The 13714-nt window shown below is 41.2% G+C and overlaps 2 protein-coding genes across 4 annotated transcripts in view; one reads left to right on the forward strand and one right to left on the reverse strand.

Annotated features, from left to right (window-relative positions):
• ROMO1 (reactive oxygen species modulator 1) lies at window positions 1–1603 on the reverse strand. Its single transcript, XM_049869471.1, has 3 exons — window positions 1498–1603; window positions 1179–1309; window positions 1–190 (listed from the first exon to the last, which is right to left on the reverse strand). The coding sequence occupies exons 2-3, from the start codon at window positions 1307–1309 to the stop codon at window positions 82–84; spliced, it is 240 nt and encodes a 79-aa protein (XP_049725428.1). The 5' UTR covers window positions 1498–1603; the 3' UTR covers window positions 1–81.
• The window catches only part of NFS1 (NFS1 cysteine desulfurase), a 26664-nt gene continuing 14531 nt past the window's right edge, over window positions 1582–13714 (forward strand). For 2 of the 3 annotated variants that reach the window (XM_049869468.1, XM_049869469.1), the window contains exons 1-7: window positions 1582–1758; window positions 2345–2454; window positions 3798–3914; window positions 4297–4380; window positions 5118–5270; window positions 12243–12336; window positions 12983–13117. In XM_049869468.1, the coding sequence (XP_049725425.1) occupies window positions 1662–1758; window positions 2345–2454; window positions 3798–3914; window positions 4297–4380; window positions 5118–5270; window positions 12243–12336; window positions 12983–13117 (790 nt within the window). In that variant the 5' untranslated portion in view covers window positions 1582–1661. The remainder of the gene's footprint in view (window positions 1759–2344; window positions 2455–3797; window positions 3915–4296; window positions 4381–5117; window positions 5271–12242; window positions 12337–12982; window positions 13118–13714) is intronic. The other variant, XM_049869470.1, reaches the window with a different exon arrangement.

Consider the following 13714-nt stretch of genomic DNA (forward strand, 5'->3'; position numbering starts at 1 on the left):
TTACTCAAACACCGTTTTATTATACTACATGGGCTGGGATGGATGGGAGGGGGTAGACATGGTGGGCAACCACTGCACTAGTTAGCATCGGATGCCCATCCCGATGGCCATGAATGTGCCAAAAGTGCCACCACTCTGCATCATGGTTTTCCCAATGCCGCCCATCAGCTCCCGACCCCGCATTCCGATCCTGTGAGGAGGAAACCAAGATAGGGCCAATTGGAAACAAAAACGCAAGTAGTATTGCCAATCTGTGCTAATAATAATGAACCAAGCACTCCTAAGTTTGCCAGTTCCCATACCTTATTTACCACTTGCTGGGCATTATCTTTTCCCACCTGAGGTGAGTAATGATAAAAAAAAAAGGATCCATTATAAGATCTCTGATGAATGTCATTATCAACTGTCTTCAGGTTGTGGGAGAGCATATGTGGTGTGAAGTACACGGGTGCTCCAGAGTATACATGATCCAATAAAGATGTTTATCGTTTTAGATAGTTTTATGGTGTTAACGGATGCTGGAGTCAGACCCGGATTCAAAATCCAGCCTGCAATTTACAGGCTGTGTCAAGTGTAAAATAAAAAGAACCCACTGCCCTCAAGTCGATTCCGACTCATAGCGACCCTATAGGACAGAGTAGAACTGCCCCGTAGAGTTTCCAAGGAGCACCTGGTGGATTCGAACTGCCGACCTCTTGGTTCGCAACCGTAGCATTTAACCACTACACCACCAGGGTTTCCAAGTGTAAAACAGAGATCATAAACAACATGGTTCACAGGTTTGTTGTAATAAATTAGACGACACATGTACAGCATTTAGCACAACACTTGACACATGGTTAAGTGCTTAATGGTAATTTATAATCTGGAAAAATGAGAATAACAGTCCCTAAAACTGAAAATGACCTTGAGAGTAGAGTCCATCTGCTTCCAACTCTGAGATAGCTGTTACTGCTCTCATTCTACACTTGAGGAAAGCTAGCCTCAACCAACTTGAATGAATTCTTAAACACTGAGGCTTTCAACCTGTCCCTCCAGACCGAATGTGGCCAGGAAATCAGTCTCGCTAGAGGCTACTGAGAAAACTGAACAAGATACGCTCCAATTAGGCTCCAGCCAGGACCGGGTGGGGCGGGAGGTCGGGTAGTCTGCCCAGAGTTTACGCCTGCCCCCCTCACCTGAGACAGGAAAAGGTGCCAAAGAGCGCCCCGGCCGCCATGCCCACTGCGCAACCCATCACGAAGCCCATCTTCACGCGGTCGAAGCAGCTTGGCTGGGACTGCCCGTAGGGACCCACGGCCACCGGCATCTGCGGGGTGTGGGGGATAGGGAAGTGAGGGCCCGAGCGCCAGCCTGGGAGTCGGGAGGAAGCGGGGGTGGGGGGGTAGGGAGCGGACTCAAGGGTTCGGGGAAATCTGGGAAGGAAAGATAGTTCGTAGCCAGGCTCCACCGCCCGCTTCGCATTCCGGGTCGCAAGCCGCGGTGCCCCCACCTCACCTCGGCTCGCGGCTGCGGTCGCTCAGCTCTACGTCTCACTCCGTACGCGAAGCGTCCGGCGCTCGCGACCCCAGGAACCTCTTCCGGGGCACGAGGCAACACTTCCGGGATTTCAGGGCTGAGGACCGCCGCCACTTCGGGCGGGGGACTCTGCCATCTAGACCATGTTGCTACGAGTCGTCTGGAGGAGGGTGACCGCAGCCTTGACTGCTGCTCCTCGATCGAAGTCTGGGGCGCCCATTCGGGGGCTGCGCTTGCGCGGTACGCTTCGGATCCTGCTCCCTGCTACCCCCCGGGGAAACGAGAACCTGTCCCCACACGGGCTCCGCTACGCACCTGCAAATTCCGGAGCGTCTCGTGCCCCACACCCTCTGACCATCCTCTGCTGCATCCCTCGAGCTTTTTCAGGCCAGCCCTCCGCATGTTTCACCCCGCAGCCTCGCCCATCAGATTCAGCCGCGGAGACCGTCAGAGACTTTGAGGCTCGGCCTTCAAGTCTCTACTGGACTTTTAGAGTCGAGGCTACCGTCCCACTAGTAACCTTTCAGTGAATTGTCACCTGCTCTGTCTCCACATTCATTCTGAATGGCTTGCACTAAAGAGCCCTCCCTATTCCCAACATCCCACCCATAGAACTGTGTCTCTTTCCCTTTACCTTCTCTTCCGGCTTGCACAGGTTCTCAGTGTTCTGTCTCCTTTTTGTTTGAGATTTGACCCCAGCATCACATAAACTTACCTTCTCACTTCTGTCCAGCTTTTACCTTCTGCTGTCTTGGATGCCCTGTATCCGCGGTTACATTCCCTCTCATTTGGCCACACTGTTCCATTTTTTTTTTTTTTTTGTCAGTTGTAGATCATGCTCCCCAGTCAGCTATTCCCTCAGATACGGTCCCTGCTCCAGAGGCAGAGCCAGTGCTGCGACCTCTCTATATGGATGTGCAAGCTACAACTCCTCTGGTAAGGACGGAGGGGCAGTTTTCCCCAGGGTCGGGGAATTAAATGGCAGTGAACAGAAATATCTGGATTCCTGTACAAGTTAGAGTCTTGTTATGTCCCAGTATCCCCTGAGTGGTTTAAAGTCAGAAAAGGTGTGTGTCAGGGTTGTATCGTTTCACCATACTTATTCAATCTGTATGATGGGTAAATAATCTGAGAAGAATGGGGGTCAGGATTGAAGAAAGACTCATTAACAACCTGTGATAATCAGATGACACGACCTTGCTTGCTGAAAGTGAAGAGGACTTGAAGCACTTACTGATGAAGATCAGAGACTACAGCCTTCCACATGGATTACACCTCAACATAAAGAAAACAAAAATCCTCACAACCGGACCAATAAGCAACACCACAATAAATGGAGAAAATTTTGATGTTATCAAGGATTTCATTTTGCTTGGATTCACAATCAACCCACATGGAAGAGCAGTCAGGAAATCAAATGCTGTATTGGATTGGGCAAATCTGCTGCAAAAGACCTCTTTAAAGTGTTAAAAAGCAAAGATGTTACATTGAGGACTAAGGTGCGCCTGACACAAGCCATGGTGTTTTCAGTTGCCTCTTACGCATGTGAAAGCTGGACAATGAATAAGGAAGACTGAAGAAGAACTGATGCCTTTGAATTATGGTGTTGGCAAAGAACATTGAATATACCATGGACTGCCAGAAGAACAAACAAATCTGTCTTGGAAGAAGTATAGCCAGAATGCTCCTTAGAAGGGAAGATGTTGTGACCTTGTCTCACGTACTTTGGGCATGTTATCAGGAGGAACCCATCACTGGAGAAGGATATCATGCTTTGTAAAGTAGAGGGTCAGTGAAAAAGAGGAAGACCCTCAATGAGATGGATTGACATGGTGGCTACAACAATGGGCGCAAACATATCAAGGATTGTGAGGATGGCACAGGACTGGGCAGTGTTTCATTCTGTTGTACATAAGGTCACTACGAGTTGGTACAAACTCAACGGCATCTAACAACAGCTGTCATGTCCCAGCCCTTCATAGATCACTTTGCATGGCAGGAATGAAAACACTTGCTGAAATAGCTGTCAGAACAAGGCAATATTTGTAGACTACCTGTTGGGATGGTAGAACAATCTGATTTGAGAGCAATTTGGGGTAGCAGTATATCAGGCTGGTATTTGGTTAGTATCTGAAGGGATGGAAAATTGCTTGAGGCCAAATCTGGGAGTGCCTAAAGGATTGGAAGCGTCTTGAGGCAGGTTGCGCAGGTCTGAGGGAAGGAGTAGGGCCCAGGTTGACTATGGGCTTGGGAAGACTGATTTATTCTTTTGTGCTCAGGACCCCCGCGTGCTTGATGCCATGCTCCCTTACCTAGTCAACTACTACGGGAACCCACACTCCCGGACACATGCTTATGGCTGGGAGAGTGAGGCAGCCATGGAACATGCTCGCCAGGTTAGTACAGAGGAGTCTGGGAGGTTCTGAGGTCAGATATTCAGTGGCATGTGGGAAGGACATTTCATTTTTGGTGGGTGGGGGTAAAGATGGAGGTGGTTTGGAGCTCTTTCAGAAAGAGATTCGGAAAGCAGGCCCTAGAGTTTGACCTCGGGCATTTGATTAGTTCTAGCATTTCCTAGCTGACTGATCTTGGGCAAGTTACCTAATTGCTCTAAGCCTCAATTTCTCAGATTTGAAATGGGGATGGTAATGTTGGTGTAGGGCTTCTTCCTGGGGCAGTGGAGCTGTCCTTGGTCCAGAGCTCTGTCCCAGCTGTGCTAGCACCCCCGTTCCTGCCTGGATAACTAATGTTAGGTTTCTTTTATTGCTTGACTTGCAGCAAGTAGCATCTCTGATTGGGGCTGACCCTCGTGAGATAATTTTCACCAGTGGTGCTACTGAATCCAACAACATAGCAATTAAGGTAAGAGAAGGGAACCAGAGGACATCTGGGCTCGCCTGACTTGGGAGATGGTATTTCTCCATCACTTGGATCTTATGTATGTATTCCCACTCACCGAACCCCCACCCCACTGTGAAGAGAAGACAAACACACACTCTTTCTGATTGTTGACTTTTCAACCCTTTGCAATCTGTCTTAAGTCTTTGCTCCTCTTGAACTGATTGAGTGAGGTAGTTGAATAGGATCGGTGATGGCTCTCTGACCATCAACCACTTGGTTTTTTGAATGGCAGCTACTTCAGAAAGTGAATAATGGTGACCCAACTCTTTTAAAGGATTATAAATACAACTACAGCATATTTCATCTCTAAAGCTTCATCTTTTTTTAAAAAATATTTCCTTAAGAGAAATTAAAATCAAAGAGTATGAATGCAGCTTTTAAGATATCTTTTTAAATAATTCTCTGAAGAGATTATAATGTAAGTATTGCCTTCAGCAAGGATTAAGTGTTTGAGTTTCATTTCTACACTGCCAGATTTGGATACTGGTATCAACGGCACTGGGTTTTATGGGTATCGCCATATTTGTTATATTTTGTTATTGAAGTAGATATGACAGAGAGGGACTCTTTCCTGGAATCCAGGGATAGGCATTGTCCCCATTTTTTGCTTTTGTCCACTTTCTCTTTAGACATGGGATCAAAGTCATTGCTGTCACTCTGAGTGTTTTCTTCTTCATTCTACCACCACCAATTTCTAGGGCGTGGCTAGGTTCTATAAGTCACGGAAAAAGCACCTGATCACCACCCAGACTGAACACAAATGTGTCTTGGACTCCTGCCGTTCACTGGAAGCTGAGGGCTTTCAGGTCACCTATCTTCCAGTGCAGAAGAGCGGAATCATCAACCTAAAGGTAGGAGTGACTCTTGGTAGGAGGGGACAAAATAGGAGGAGCTTGGCTTCAGCCAGTTAATCAATCTCTTCAGCCTCAGTTTGAGCTTTAAGAAATAGATCTAATTGTTAGGGTAGGATTTAGACAAATAGGCATGTCAGGGGAACTGAGGGTGTTTTTCCCCTGAGTATGTATCATCCATCTTTTCTCTGGAGAACTTGTTTTTCAGCTTTGTCAGTGCTTCCTGGTTTACATAAGAGCCACTGGGCACATGTGCAGGATGCCAGGGACTTATTGTAACCATTGCAAAGCTCTGGCCCCTTCTTCCCCTGCACTGATGTTTCTCAACCCCTTAAAGAGGGGGTGTGGTTTTCTTAAAGAATATTTGCATTTTTGGCCCATTTCTTTCTATGTCACTTTTGAAAGATGAATCTGACATTACCATCAGATTTTGGAAACCAGGATCCTTAGACAAATCCTAAGATACACTTTGTAGACAGAGCCTTTACTCCAAACTGTAAACTGTTTCTTACCATTCTTTGTTTTTTCCCTCTTTCTTCTTGCTTACATTCAATCAGTCAGCATGTCTGTAGCTTTTTCTTTCATTCCCTTGTTCGGGCTGCATCCTGGATCTTAGCAACCTCTGGACTAAAGCTCTGTTGCCTGAACTAGTCCTTTAGCCACCACCCCCCAGTATGTCCTGCAGACTGTTACCAGACTTTATTTCTAAAGTATTGTTTTGATGTTTTTTCACTTTGCCCAAAAACCTTGAGCAATTTCCATTTCCTTCAGCATGTTGTCATGTTTTTAAACATTGCGACGTAATTCACATGCCATAACATTTACCCCTTTAAAGCATACAATTCAGTGGTTTTTAATACATTTGCAGAGTTTTGCAACTCTCACCACTATCTCATTCCAGAATATTTTTAAAATTATTTTTAATTTATCATGCTTTAAGTGAAAATTTACAAATCAAATCAGTCCCTCCTACAAAAACTTATACACACCTTGCTATGTACTCCTAGCTGCTCTCCCCCTAATGAGACAGGACACTCCTCTCCACCCTGTATTACTTGTGTTCATTCAGCCAGCTTCTGTACCCCTCTGCCTTTTTATCTCACCTCCAGACAGGAGCAGCCCACATAGTCTCATGTGTCTATTTGAGCCAAGAAGCTAACTTCTCACCAGTATCATTTTCTAATTTATAGTCCAGTCCAATTTCTGTCTGAAGAGTTGGCTTTGGGTCATTCCAGAATATTTTTATGGCCTCTCCCCAAGAAAAAGCTCATACCCATTAGCAGGCACGCCAATTTCCTCCTGCTTTCAACTACAAATCTACTTTCTGTCTCTATGGGCATTCTACCTATTCTGTACATTTCATAAAATACGTGGCCTTTTGTGTCTGACTCCTTTAGTATGATGTTTTCAAGGTTCATCTATGATGTAGCATGTATCAGTACTTCATTCCTTTTTTTGGTTGAATAATATGTTATTGTATAGATAAGCCACATTTTTTTAAATCCATTTATCAGTTGATGGGCACTTGGGTTGTTACCACATTTTGGCCCATTATGGTTATTATGAACAATGCTGCTCTGAATATTTGTGTACGTGTTTTAGTTTTGTGTGTGGTGTCTTTGAGCATGTTTTTGAGGTTCGTGTTGTAGCAAGTATCAGTAGTTAGTTCCTTTGTTTTGATGAGAAGTATCCCATTGTATGGGTATAACCCATTGTTGTCGAGTTGATTCCAACTCATAATGACCCTATAGGACAGAGTAAAACTGCCCCAGAGAGTTTCCAGGGAATGGCTGGTGTATTCAAACTGCTGACTTTTGGTAAGCAGCCGAATCACTTAACCAGTGTTCCACAGGGCACCTTGTATGGCTATACCACATTTTATTTACCCATTCATCAGTTGGTGTATATTTGAGTTATTTCCACTTTCTGGCTACTATGAATAATGCTGCTGTGAACCTTTGCTTACTGGTCTTTCTGGGGACATACGTTTTCATTTTGTTGGATAGATACCTAGGAATTGCTGGTTTGTAGGGCAAATTTATATTTAACTTTTTAAAAGAACTTCCAAATTATCTTCCAAAGTGGATGTACCATTTTACATTTCTAACAGCAGTGTGTGAGAGTTTCAGTTTCTGCATATTCTTGCTTTTATGGATTGAATTGTGTCCCCCACAAAATGTGTGTTGTCAATCCTAATCCCTTTGCCTGTGGTTATAATCCCGTTTGGCAATGGATTGTCTTTGTTGTGTTAATGAGGAAGGATTAGTATAGGGTGTGTCTTGAGTAATTCTCTTTTGAGATATAAAAGAGATTAAACAAGTAAGCAGAGAGAAGCAGAGATGGGAGAAGATAGACACCATGCCACCTGAGGATCACCAAGGAGCCAAGGAATAAGGACCTTCCCCTAGTACCAATAAAGAGAGAAAGCCTTCTCCTAGGGCTGGTGCTTTGAATTCAGACTCCTAGCCTCCTAAACTGTGAAAAATAAATTTTTGTTTGTTGAAACCACTCACTCACGGTATTTCTGTTATAGCAGCACGAGATAACTAAGATGCTTGCTGGTACTTCTTATTGTCTATCTTTTTTTATTATAGCCATCTCTGTGGGTATGTAGTCGTAGCTCATTGTGGTTTTGATTTGCTTTTCCCTAATGATTGATTATATTAAGCATTTTTTCATGTGCTTATTTGCCATTTGTATATCTTCTTCAGAGAAATGTCTATTCAATCCTTTGCCTATTTTTAAAAAATTTTATTTTTTGTTGTTGTTGAGAATGTACACAGCAAAACATATGCCAGTTCAACAGTTTCTACATGTACAATTCAGTGACACTGATTATATTCAAGTGGCGCAACCATTCTCACCTCTTTTTCTGAGTTGTTCTCCCTCATTAATGTAAACTCACTGCCCCCTAAGGTTCCTGTCTAATCTTTTGACTTACTGTTGTGAGTTTGATCCTATATAAATAGTTCTTAAAAGAGCACGTTGCTCAAGCCTTTGCCCATTTTTTAACATTGTCTCTTTGTTATTGAGTTGTAGGAGTTCTTTAGACATTCTGGATACTAAATCCTTATCAGATACACGATTTACAAATATTTTCTCCCATTGTATGAGTTGTCTGTTCACTTTATTTATTTATATTATGCTTTAGCCAAAAGTTTACAGAGCACATTAGTTTCTCATTAAACAATTAATACACATACTGTTTTGTGACATTGGTCGTTCACTTTCTTGATAGTGTCCTTTGGGGCACAGATATTTCTTGTTTTGATGAAATCCAATTTATTTTTTCTTTTTTTGGTTGTGTTTTTAGTGCCATATCTAAGAATTCATTGTCAAATCTGTGTTGTGTTTACTTCTGTGTTTTCTTTGTTTCTACATTTTATAGTTGTAGTTCTTACATTTATGCCTTTGGTCCATTTTGAATTAAATTGTATATATGGTGTGAGGTAATGGCCCAACTTAATTCTTTTGCATATGGAGATCCTGCACCATTTGTTGAAAAAACTACTCTTTCCCCATTGGATGGTCGTGGCACCATAATTGACCATAGACGTATGGCTTTCAATTCTGTTTCATTGATCTTTATGTCTGTCCTTCTGCCAGTACCACACTGTCTTGATTATTATTGCTTTGTAGTAATTTTGAAATTGGGAAGTGTGAGTCCTCCAACTTTGATATTCTTTTTCAAGATTGTTTTGACTATTTGAGATCCCTTGCAAATCCATGTGAATTTTAGGATCAATTTGTTAGTTTCTGCAAAAAAAGGCACTCGGAATTTTGATAGGGATTGCATTGAATCTGTAGATAAATTTGGGGGATATTAACCATCTTAACAATATTAAATCTTCTAATCTGTGAACTTGGGATATCTTTCCATTTATTTACATTTTCTTTAACTTCTCCCAACAATGTTTTGTAGTTTTCCGTGTACTAGTCTCACTTCCCTGGTTAAATATTTTTATTAGGATAAATTTAATTCTTTTCTGTTTTATTCTTTTGATGCTATTATAAATGGAATTGTTTTCTTAACTTCATTTTTGGATTGTTCATTGCTAGTATACAGAGATACAACTGATGTTTGTATATTGATCTTATATATTGTGACTTTGCTAACTTATTTATTAACTCTAATTTTTTCATATGAAAACTCTGGTGGCGTAGTGGTTAAGTGCTATGGCTGCTAACCGAAAGGTCGGCAGTTCAAATCCACCAGGCACCCCTTGGGATCTCTGTGGGGCAGTTCTACTCTGTCCTGTAGGGTCACTCTGATTTGGAATTGACTCGATGGTAGCGGGTTTGGTTTTTGGTTTTCTTTTCATATGGATTCTTTAGGGTTTTCCACATACGCGATCATGTCACCTGTGAATAGAGAGAATTTTACTTCTTTTTCATTCTGGATGCTTTTGTTTCTTTTTCTTGCCTAACTATCTTGATAAGAACTTCCAATGTTGAATAGAAGTAGTGAGAGCTTCTGGTCTTTCACCATTAAGTATGATATTAGCTATGGATTTTCATAGATGCTGTTTATTAGGTTGAGGGAATTCCCTTCTATTCCTAGTTTGTTAACAGTTTTTATCATAAAAAGTTGTTGGATTTTGTCAAATATTTTTTTAGATCTATCGAGGTGATCAAGTGGTTTTTGTTCTTTATTAATATGGTATATTACATTGATTGATTTTGTATGTTTAACTAGTCTTGCATTCCTGGAATAAATGCCACTTGGTCATTGGTGTTTAGTCAGTTTTATATGTTGTTGGATTCAGTTTGCCAGTATTTGTTGAGGAATTTTGCATCTATATTCATAAAGGATATTGATCTCTAGCTTTATTTTCTTGTGATATCTTTGTCAGATTTTGGTATCAGGATAATACTAGCCTGTACATGCTGGTTGGAACCTACTGTTTCAGTCTTGCCAACCACTGTGCCCCTTCAAAAACCCTTTCATATCAGCCATACAGACCTATACGTCTCCCTAATGTACACTGGTCAGTTCTGTCTTGCACCTTTCCTTACATATCCCCACACCTTTGATCTCTTACTGTCTTCTTTGCACTTAGTTAATCTTCCCCATCTTTTAAGAACTTAGCTCAAGTCCCACCTTCCTCATGAAATCTCCTTAGCTACTCCAGCCTGTTCTGATCTCTCTCTTCTCTGGATTCCCTCAACACTTAGTGGCTTTTTACGTTTCTTCTCTGTTGCGTGTATATGTCTGTCTCTCCAACTAGGCTATGTTTCTTGAAGGCTTGTTGTTGTTGTTCTGTATTTTTATTTCTCATAATGCTTAGCATATTGCTTTTTTTTTCACTTAGTGTTATTTATTGTGCCACAATGCCAGGTACTGGGGAGGATAGAAGGATGAACAAAACAGGCCTATTCCCTGCCTCCAGGAAGCTTACATTCTAGTGAAGAGGACAGCTAACAAGTAAACAAACATACAGGTAGTCCCTGATTTAATGACAGAGTTCCCTTGTGACGACTCTTTTGTAATTCTGTTCTGATGTAAGTCGAATACCTCTTTTTTTTTTTTTTTTTTAGTTTTCATAGCCTACTATACGGCAGTGTTTTCAACAGTAAATCATAACATTGAACATCTGCAAGTGAACATCTGAGAATGATAATATCAGCAAGTTATGTGCAACGTCGTATGTAGTATATATTACTAATGATAATATGTGAAAAAAAAAAAAAACTAGTTGGTCCTAAGTGCAGTTCGTCATAACTGGAATATGTCGTAAGTTGGGGACTACCTGTAAATGAAATAATTATAAATTGGGATAAGTGCAATGACGGAAGCGAACATGGAGCTGAGAGAGAACATGACATTGAGAACCTACATTAGACTGAGTGTCAGGGAAGGTATAATAGATATTGGTGAACTGATTAATAATTTCTCTGAGGTGTGTAATGTTTCAGACAGATGTCATCCTGGCCTTTACATTGTTAATAGTAACCCTGTTCTTTGCTATTTACTCTGTTCTTCACAGCTTGCTCTGACAACCTTCAGTAGCAAAGGCTGTCCCTCCCTTTTCTTTTAACCTTTTTATTTTTAAATAATTTTAGATTTACATGGAGTTGAAAGAAACAGTACAGAAATCTCATGTACCCTTTATCCAGTTTCCCTCAGTGATAGTATCTTGCAAAAGTATAGTACAATGTCAATATCACAGCTAGGATATTGATACAATCCATTAATGTTTTTCTGATTTCCCCAGTTGTACTCATACGAGTGTGTTTAGTTCTATGTAGTTTTATCACCTGTGTAGGTTTGTGTAACCACCAGCACCACAGTCAAGGCAATGGAACAGTTCTTTCTCCACAAGGATCCTTGGTGTTGTTCTTTTATTACCACTAATGTAGTCTGCATTTCTGTAATTTTGTTATTTCAATAATAGTAGTATATAAATGGAGTCTTACATTTTGTAACCTTTTGGGATTTGCTGTTTATACTCAGCATAAACCTTTGAGGATTCATTCAAGCTATTGCATGTATCAATAATTTGTTTCTTTTTATTCCTGAGTGATATTCCATGGTATAGGTGTACCACAGTTTGTTTAACCATTCACCCATCGAAGGACATCAGGGTTGTTTCTAGTTTTTTTGCTATTATGAATAAAGCTACTGTGAACATTCATATATAGGTTTTTGCATGATCTTAAATTTCCATTTCTCTGGGATAAATGCCCAAGAGTGCAATTGCTGGATCGTGGTAATTTCATGTTTAGTTTTATTAGAAACTGCCAAACTGTTTTCTAGAGCGGCTGTACCATTTTACATTAATTACTACCAGCAGAATATAAGTGATCCAATTTCTCTGCATTACCAGCATCTGGTGTTGTCACTCTTTTTATTTTAACTATTCCAATAGGTGTTCAGTGAAAAGCCTTTTGTCAAGACTAAGCTTGCATACATTCTGAGTTAGGGAGGACTTGTTGGCAATATAGAGTCTCTTCACTCTTGCATTTTCTTAGGAACTAGAGGCTGCCATCCAGCCAGATACCAGCCTGGTTTCAGTCATGACTGTGAACAATGAGATTGGAGTGAAGCAACCCATTGCGGAAATAGGTCAGTATCGTAGATGTACCCTAATTCTTGCCCACTGCCAGAATCTGTATGGGGAGCAGGATTGGACTGGGAACCGTAACACTCTATAGAGTGCAGTAAGGAAATCAAGGGCAAGAGCTAAAGTACTTTGTTCAAGGAAATATTATAAAGTGGCATAGCTAGTATTTGAATCCAGGTTTAGTACCTTTTATGTTCCTTATGTTTTACTGTAGTTTGTGGGAAAAATAAAACAAAACTCACCCTTTTTTGTAGTTCTCTTTCCCCTTTAGAATATCTATTAACCCCATTTAGAGTTAGAGACTCACCTTATAATCTCTTACGCAGATTAGCAAATACATCTGTTCATCTTTCTCCTTTTAAATTAAAAAACAAACAAACAAACTAAATGTTCATCTGATATGTTGAGAGGCCAATGTTAATGAGATGGGAAGAGTGTTACATATCAGAACATCAGGGGTGTTTTGGCTTGGTGCTTTGCCCTCATTTCTTATTTATTCCAGTCAAGAAAGCTGGAACCCAAAGAGAGAGCAGTGATTTACTATATGGCGAGAAACTAATGATGTGATTACAGTTTTGCATTATGGAACCTCTCATAGGTAACTTCCCAACATTGTGTTGTGGATCTTTCCCTCTATTGTTTCCGTAGGGCGGATTTGCAGTTCCAGAAAGGTATATTTCCACACCGATGCAGCCCAGGCCGTTGGGAAAATCCCACTTGATGTCAATGACATGAAAATTGATCTCATGAGCATCAGTGGTCACAAGATCTATGGTCCAAAAGGTACTAGCATCCTTTAGAATTCTGCGTTTCTATACCTCCCAGGAAACCCTTAACCAGTTGTATCTTGGAGTCTTTTGAAGCTGCCTTTGCTCTCAGAGGAAATAGAATGCCTTGCAGAATGCAATTGTCATTTAGCAATAGCCAGGAATACTTGCCTATTTGTAGTCCCTAGAAGTTACTATACTATAGGCCATTCTTCCTAGTCCTTTAGAAAATCCTTAGAAGGCATATGGAGGCTAATTTGGTTCAGGAACAAGAATTTTTTCATAACAAATTTAGCTAGATAGACTCAGCTATCTTGTCTGCCCCACTATGGTATTCATTCTTTTTTTTTTTTTTTTTTTAATTAACTTTTATTGAGCTTCAAGTGAACGTTTACAAATCAAGTCAGTCTGTCACATATAAGTTTATATACACCTTAGTCCGTACTCCCACTTACTCTCCCCCTAATGAGCCAGCCCTTCCAGTCTCTCCTTTCGTGACAATTTTGCCAGCTTCCAACTCTCTCTATCCTCCCATCCCCCCTCCAGACAGGAGATGCCACCACAGTCTCAAGTGTCCACCTGATATAATTAGCTCACTCTTCATCAGCATCTC

This window comes from Elephas maximus, chromosome 25 (genome assembly GCF_024166365.1).
Source record: "Elephas maximus indicus isolate mEleMax1 chromosome 25, mEleMax1 primary haplotype, whole genome shotgun sequence".
NCBI classification, from domain to species: domain Eukaryota; kingdom Metazoa; phylum Chordata; class Mammalia; order Proboscidea; family Elephantidae; genus Elephas; species Elephas maximus.